Source organism: Haemaphysalis longicornis, unplaced genomic scaffold (genome assembly GCF_048455015.1).
Source record: "Haemaphysalis longicornis isolate Haplotype H1 unplaced genomic scaffold, Haemaphysalis longicornis Haplotype H1 scaffold_4, whole genome shotgun sequence".
In the NCBI taxonomy this organism is placed as follows: domain Eukaryota; kingdom Metazoa; phylum Arthropoda; class Arachnida; order Ixodida; family Ixodidae; genus Haemaphysalis; species Haemaphysalis longicornis.
In genome coordinates, this window is record NW_027526361.1 from 107,515,996 (window position 1) to 107,523,495 (window position 7,500).

General features: G+C 45.7%; 1 protein-coding gene across 1 annotated transcript in view; it reads left to right on the forward strand.

Moving 5' to 3' along the window:
* LOC144179237 (ornithine decarboxylase-like) overlaps nucleotides 1-6,397 on the forward strand; it is a 30,428-nt gene extending 24,031 nt beyond the window's left edge. The window contains exons 7-10 of the mRNA XM_077707524.1: nucleotides 334-499; nucleotides 1,136-1,289; nucleotides 2,790-2,893; nucleotides 3,417-6,397. Of these exons, the coding sequence (XP_077563650.1) occupies nucleotides 334-499; nucleotides 1,136-1,289; nucleotides 2,790-2,893; nucleotides 3,417-3,746 (754 nt within the window). The 3' untranslated portion in view covers nucleotides 3,747-6,397. The remainder of the gene's footprint in view (nucleotides 1-333; nucleotides 500-1,135; nucleotides 1,290-2,789; nucleotides 2,894-3,416) is intronic.
* The last annotated feature ends 1,103 nt before the right edge of the window (nucleotides 6,398-7,500 follow it).

The following is a 7,500-nucleotide window of genomic DNA, read 5'->3' on the forward strand; positions in this document are numbered from 1 at the left end:
ATCTTCAGCCTGCGCCGAATTCCCCACACACCGGCGTTTTCGCTTTTCGCTTTTATCAGAAAAGCAGCCACTGCGGCTGCGATCGAACCCCCGTCTTTGGGCTCATAAGCACAACGCCTTAGGCGAGGGCCTACCTCCGCGGGAGCCAGAAACTTGGCCTTCAATTATAAAAGGGTGAATGGAGTGGAGGGACGCTGGGAAGGACTCTAACACGAGTAATGAAGGAAAGGCTTAAAATCAGGAGCTTGATGTTGCGCAACATTTCGGTAACCGTAAAATTGAATTAACCTTCGGTCTCGAAGAATTTAGGGACTGTTTTTTTCTGTTTGACAGCTTTCATCTTGGCTGCGTGTCCTGCACCCCGGAGAGTTACCAAGCTGCGATCGAGCAAGCAAAGAAGTTGTTCGACCTTGGTACTCGGCTCGGGATCCAAATGAGTGTGCTTGATATCGGCGGAGGAATTTTAGGCAGCACCCGCAAGATGGACCTCTTTGCCGAAGTGAGGATACCTAATGTAATAAAATAATGTATCACCCTCTTGCTATTTGCTCAAGTTTAAAATCAGTGCCAGCAATGAAAAAATCACGTTGCTAAAATAACTTAAGGGTGAGCCACCCTCTCTTGGCGGATGCGGTTAGAAAAATCTCGCCAATACTAGCGAATGCTATTGATGGTGATTGACAGCGTCGTAGCTACCGCATATTTACTCTATATATCCGGATGATTGCCATAGCAGTGATATAAGGAGTGAAACATACTGAACATTTAACGCGAAAAGCATTATGTGCCAGTCACAGTCAAGTGGCGGAGTGATGACATAACATCACAAGTCATTTAGACAAATCATGGCGTCACGTTACAACATCAAGTGAGAGCTTTTTACCGATTCGTGACGTCACGCTACAGAATCCTGTTACGGAAAGTAGTGCTAAGAGTAGTCATAATGATGTCAAATTGAAGGCACGTAAGCAGGCTTTTGTGCCTCGAGGAGTTTTTTTTTCGTTTTCATGCTACACTTTTGCTAAGCAATGCATGATACCCGGGCAGTCCTTGAACGCAAATTGTTTCGGAGCACAAATTAATATAGCGAAATATATGTTATTTGCTTACACTGCACCGTGGTTTTCCGTCGCAGGTCTGTGAAGGCGTGCGGTCAGCGCTAGAAACGCATTTTCAGCCCTCAAGCGGGACTATGGTCATTGCAGAGCCCGGAGAGTTTTTTGCAACGTCGCCCTGTACTTTGGTGGTCAAGGTTGTCGCCAAGAGAAGCCGGTTAGCCAGCATTGATGGTATGGGAAACACTTAAGGCCTAACTTGAAGTGCTTGTCTGTGATTAGAACGAGAAGTGGACTTCTTTGGCCCCTTCATAACGGCGGGAGTGCTGTTCGGCGTGATTTTAACGGTAGAGCAGGCCCTTACTGTTAGTCACAAATGAGCCAATTTTGTAATATTAAGAGTAATTTTTATCCTCGGAAAGTTGATGTAACACCCCCAAGCCTTTCCTACATCGTTCTGCCGCTGTTCTTGTCGTACCTAATTCGGAGGGAATGGCAGTATTGATCCTCGCTTGTTCCTTCTGGGGATTCATCGTTCATCAAAAGCTATTGCTTAGAGGGCATCGCAATCTATACGTGAGTGCGTGTAACGCGATAGGGTCTGTCGAGAAACGTGCTACGTGCATGCGGTCGTAGTAGTCCGGTACTTTGGGCTGCATGCTTGGGTCACGTATTTTTGGACGTGCCACGGGGGTTAGCTATCCTGCTTGTTCTTCGCTTGGCTTAGCTGCGTAGGAACGGGTGCGGAACCAGAGCCAGCGATAAATGACGGACCACCGCAGGTAACACGCAAACACCTGGCGTCTTTAAACTCCACCTCTCTTTTTTATTCCTGCGATGTCAGATGTTGATTGGAGCGAACATCAGAGGCTATGCGTAGCGCATCTTCACTGCATGTCCCCCTAGCGAAAAGCCCTATTTCTGGCCAAGAAAAGTAGATTCCGATTTGGAGCAACGAAGCAAGACCAAGGTTCGGATGTAATTATTTATTGCAGGATATTTCCCCTTATATTGTTCTCAGATAGCTAGAATGATGCGTAGATGAGCACAAATACCAGCAACCTCTTCCAGAACGTATTAAAAATTGACCAATGCTACCTGATAACCATGTACCATCCCAAAGAGGGGCCACGTCGAACAAATAAGCAAAGAGAGAGAATAAACTTTATTTAATGAGAGGAGTCAAGCGGGCGGTTTCCTCAGTTCATGACCCCGTTGGAGCGTCCAGCCGCCTCAGCCCGGTGGATCAGCCGAAGCTCCTCTTCAAGGCTAGAGCTGGCCAGCACTTCCTCCCACTGCTCAATCGAGGGATTAGATATCGGGGAAAGTGAGCGGTTAAGCTGGCACTCCCACACCATGTGATACAGGGTGCAGGGCGCGTTGCAGAATTCCGACCAAACTCCACTTATTCTGGCCAACAATATGAGCAAAGACGTTTTGTGCGTGCGAGCCTTTCAGAAATCAATCCGCCTTGTTCCTTCGTCCGCCTGCCGATACCGTGCGGCAGGTTGCGCTCTATGGGAAGCTTGGGCGACATATGAATTAATAATAGGTCCAAGGACATTTCAGCACAGAGGGAACTTTAGTTATTAAAGGCTTTGTGCCCTGTGGTGTAGGCGCTTTGAGATAACCATACCTAAGCGTATACGCGTGGATACGGCCCTCTGGAAAAATTGCGCACGCAATTCACCAGTACTACTTGCGGGTTGCTATAGCTTTTTTCTTTCTTCTTAGGCACCGAGCGAGAACACCACGATATCTACGTCAACGAGAGTCGCGAGAACTGCATCCCGCGAAGGATGTACAAAATCCTGGACATCGTGCCTTCCCCACTTACCGTAAGAGAACGTTTCCCTTAACTGAGTAAGGACATGCCACTTCTTGATTGACATTGAATGAGCAGTGTCCACATGCCGCCTTCCATTATTGTAACAAAGCAGTTATAAACAGGCAACCTCAACTTGTACCTTCGTCTGTCAAAAGCCCGCATATCTTGTCCTGAGACACATCCTACGTAGTTTTGAACTATCAACTGTTACATTTCTTGCCTGGCTCAGTTGCGGTCTTAAAACGACATATCTCCGTTAGGTATAAACATAAACCAGCTTAAACCAATGCCTGGACGAATAAACAGCGGAAATGAGTTGGGTGCGGTTAGGAATGTAAAAGTGCCGGCAACAACATCAGTGAAAATGAATGAGCAGTTCCACCAAAAGTATGGTATTAAGATTTCACGGCGCTTTTGTACACCAAAAATTGTTCATATTACTATTTCTAGTAAGTATTGATTTCGGTAACCAGAAACTTCTGATCTCAACTTGCTCTAAAGATAACCAAACATACAAAAATTTTGACTTCCAGCCCCCGTATGAACGGCCTCGAAGCCAGCTGGCAACCCTGTGGGGTGCAACATGCCATCCGCGTGACGCGTTCGAGCGCGACGTGCCTTTCTTCGACGTGACCGTGGGCGAGTGGCTGCTCATGGACAACATGGGTGCCTACAGTATGGTCAAAGTCAGCGGCTTCAACGGCAGCGGCTTCCCGCCTGTCCACTACAGGACCGATAGTAGTGACGTGGATCGCGTCTCTCGCATTCTCCGGGCATGGCGGCTATCACCCGTCTACTGCCAGGCCGAGGAAGCCTTGGGGAACTCACCCACATCGGCGGAGAAACCAGGAGCATTGCTGTAACTTTGTGATGTTCCACTCGTGCGTTTCCAGAATAACGGTTTCGCATCTCACGCATTTCGCGTATTTGCTTTCGCTTCACCTACCACTTATCTTTTTTGAGGAGGCCTACGTAGCTTCCTTTCTAGATAAAACATTTGACAACATCAAGAACAAAAGTCCAAAGAATAGCTGCTGCTGTCCCTGAAACACTTGTTATCTTAGGAATGCAAAGCATCAGGAAAACGCAAGGCAAAATGCAGCTGCTATTGTACAAGCTTTTCAGCCGAATTAATATTGCTCGCCTTTTAAATGTTTTCTTAATGTCCCGCAGGACGATGCGTTTCTCTCATTATGACAGTGCTCAGGGTGCAGTTGTTTTACGCAAATTCTGTAGTGCCTTGTCATAGCTATTTTTTTCCCTTTCTGAGTGGGTTGGAGGCCCTGGCAACATCCTTCTGCTCACCTTACTTATCAACAAATAGTTTATCTTTCTCACTGTCTCTGGATTAAAACGTGTGTCTTTGTCTTTCATCTGCTACTTTCTTCGAGGGGTTGCTCCTCCCTGTATATCAATCTACCTATTATTCCGTGAGCAATATCTAAAGCATGTCGCAAAATGTCAAAGCCCCTTTATTAAAAGAAGGATGGTTAAAACGCGAAGCTTTCTTTTGTGCGGTCTGAGTTCAAATTCCAAACTGTTTCGACCATGTCGGAATGGCGCAATCGGATAGAAGTCGGCTCCGTATCGCAAATACCCAGGTTTGATTCCGACCATGGTAAGCATTTTTTTTTTCCTGAGACGCTGGATGGGTGTTCGCTTATCATCATATTAATGCATTTCTCTAATCTCACAATCTTTTGACTCACTTCCAACATGGATTCAGACGAAGTGATAGTACTGTTACAAAGTTAACAGAATTTGTGCACGACATTACTAGAACATGGACATTGGTAATCAGGTTGACGCACTATTCATTGACTTTTTGAAAGCTTTCGACACTGTACTTCACTCTAAATTCCTGTGAATATTAAACACCATATTAAACAACCCACAACTAGTTACTTGGATTTCTAATTTTTTTTTCTGAGCGCATGCAATACGTTTGTTAAAACTCGACTGACTCCGATATTGTTAGTGTTAGTTCAGGCGTTCCACAAGGTTCTGTACTTGGCCCGTTACTGTTTCTACTTATTTGCCTAATACTACTGATTTGCCTAATAACGTCACCTCTAAAATTCGGCTGCATGCGGATGATTGTGTTTTGTATGAACCCATTGACTCTCCTGAAGCTCATCATGATTTAAATGGTTCATTTACTAAATTTTGTGAATGGTGTGCAACCTGGAAAATGAGTATCAATTTCAACAAACCCGTGCCTATGTCTATCACAAATTGTAAGTCCCCTTCCTGCTTCACGTACTCGTTTAACGGATCCACCTTAAAAAAAGTAACAGAGTACAAATATCTGGGTGTTGTCCTTTCCAGAAATCTATCTTGGTCTCAGCATATTACTTTATCTGCCCAAAATCTTTTAAAAAATTAGGTTATTTAAGACGAATGCTGTCCCAATCCCCAAAAAGCACTAAATTACTAATGTATAAAACACTGATTCGTCCTATGCTTGACTACGAATGCCCCGTATGGAACCCACACAAGCAGGGTGAAATCGATAGAATGGAGGCCGTCCAAAAAAAGCTATCAGATTTATTTGTAAACCCTATGACCGCTACTTTTCGCCTTCCCTTGCCCTGTCCTCTCTTGAACTTACCACACTACGCACGCGCCGACTCGATGATTCTATGAAATTGCTTTACTGTTTTATTCACTCAGTCTATCGCATGTTTGACAATACCTACAACTCATTTGCCTCGCCCTCCATTACTCGAGGAAATCACCACCTTAATATCAAGCCTTACCATTGTAGAGCCAACGCATTCAAATTTAGTTTTTTCCTTTTCACCGCCGAACTCTGGAATGGCGTGTCTGGTGACACTCGCTCCCTTCTGCTGGAAAAAAATTTACTTGCCCTTTCTGATTCGTGTTAACTTGTTTTGTTGCATTGCTCTAGTGATCTGTTTAATTGATATTTTCTTTCTGTTGAATTCTCACGCCTGCCATAGCCCCAAGTTGGGGCTGCAGTAAGTAAAATAAATAGGTAAAATAAATAAATAAATAAATAAATTAATAAATAATAGTTTTGGAAACCCATTGCGTGAAGATGTCTTTTCTGCAACGATTTGATAGGCGACATCGAACGTCATCAGTGAGGCAGAGAAAGCTTCCCTTTAGAAATTTTCCGTCGATCTGTCCTCGCAGCGACAAGAGGCCAGAGAACGGTACAGCCCGTGACTGCTCTCTGGTAGCGAACAAGAAAAGAAAAAAAAACTCGTGACGCGGTGTCACGCATGCGCAGTTTTTCGGGCCGTCGGATGCTGGTGCCGTGGTCCTGAGCGGAGGAGATAAATTATAACGAGAAATCCTTAAGTTGCTCATCTCGCGAACACCAGTCGTTGTTGTTGTCGGGTGTCGGAAAAGGCCGCGCTGTAAGAGTTATCAGAAAATTAAAGCCGTTCCACTTAATGTGAAAGCTGGCGGAAGCGCAGAGCACTGATTTGCTTAATAGGCTGTACCGCCGTTATCCGCTCACTGCTACCACCCCATGCAATTCTAATTTCCCGCCTTCGCAGTCTCGCGCGCCCCCTGCCTGAAACTGCGCCAGCGCGAGTTCTGTTTTTTTTTGTGCTTGGTTTTATTTCATATGCTGGAGCTGTTGTGCGTCATTCCGAACGCGCCATTTTTTTTTTTTCTTGCGCGGCAGGAGCATTTCTGTGGCATTTCGAACGCGCCATTTTCTTATTGCACGTAGAGCCTTTCTGCTTCATTTCGAACGCGGGATTTTTTTTTTTCTTACGCAGCCACTTTTTTACTTACTTTCGTAAAAACCAACCCAACGAGCGTTCCTAACTAAATGGACGCGGGCACTGCCGGTTAATTACGTGTATTTTGCCTCAAATGTACCTATAGTTTTCTTTGCGCGACACAACAGGGAGATGTATGACAATCGCCAGCGGTTCACAAATTTCGAACGATATGGCTATGTAAACCACTTGGCTTTCGAAGCCTGTGGGGTGCGCCGCGAACGATAGCGTTACTACGGGACGTCCTGTTGTACTTGGGTCCAGCCAACGAGCTACGACGACAGGGCGCGCGCCTTAAGTACTCTGCGCTTAAAACACATTTAAGTTAGTGTAGACGTTGAACCCGGGGCTCAAGAATGGGTGCCGGGCGCTCGCTACCCCAGGTTTTTTGTTGTTGTTGTTATTGCCTGACTGGGCAGGTACACACAACACAGTGGTTAAAAACAAAGTACATAGCACCATACGCCTGATTGGTGGGAAGATTCTTGTGCGCGTTCATGGATTTTAGCTCATCAACCAAACATAACATTTCTTCATCGCATTAGCTTCTAGAGCATAATTTCTGCTGGCAACAAATGCTACGTACGAAATTGCCGCGCAGACGGCGTGCATTACATCACAATTTTGCACAGTCATTCGGCGGTGCCGTGCCACCGAGATCAAAAGCATTACCTTGTGGAGAAACATGGGTTTATTCCTTTCACTCTAGGCAACGTACTACAAGTGTTCCTCACCTCCCGAGGCCTCCAGGTCGCTGCGGCCCTGTGGGCAGCCGCCACAACCCCATAAGGGGGGCTCTTTAAATAAATGTTGTTTCTCTCTCTCTCCGCAGCGGGATACGCCCTCAGGTCTCACC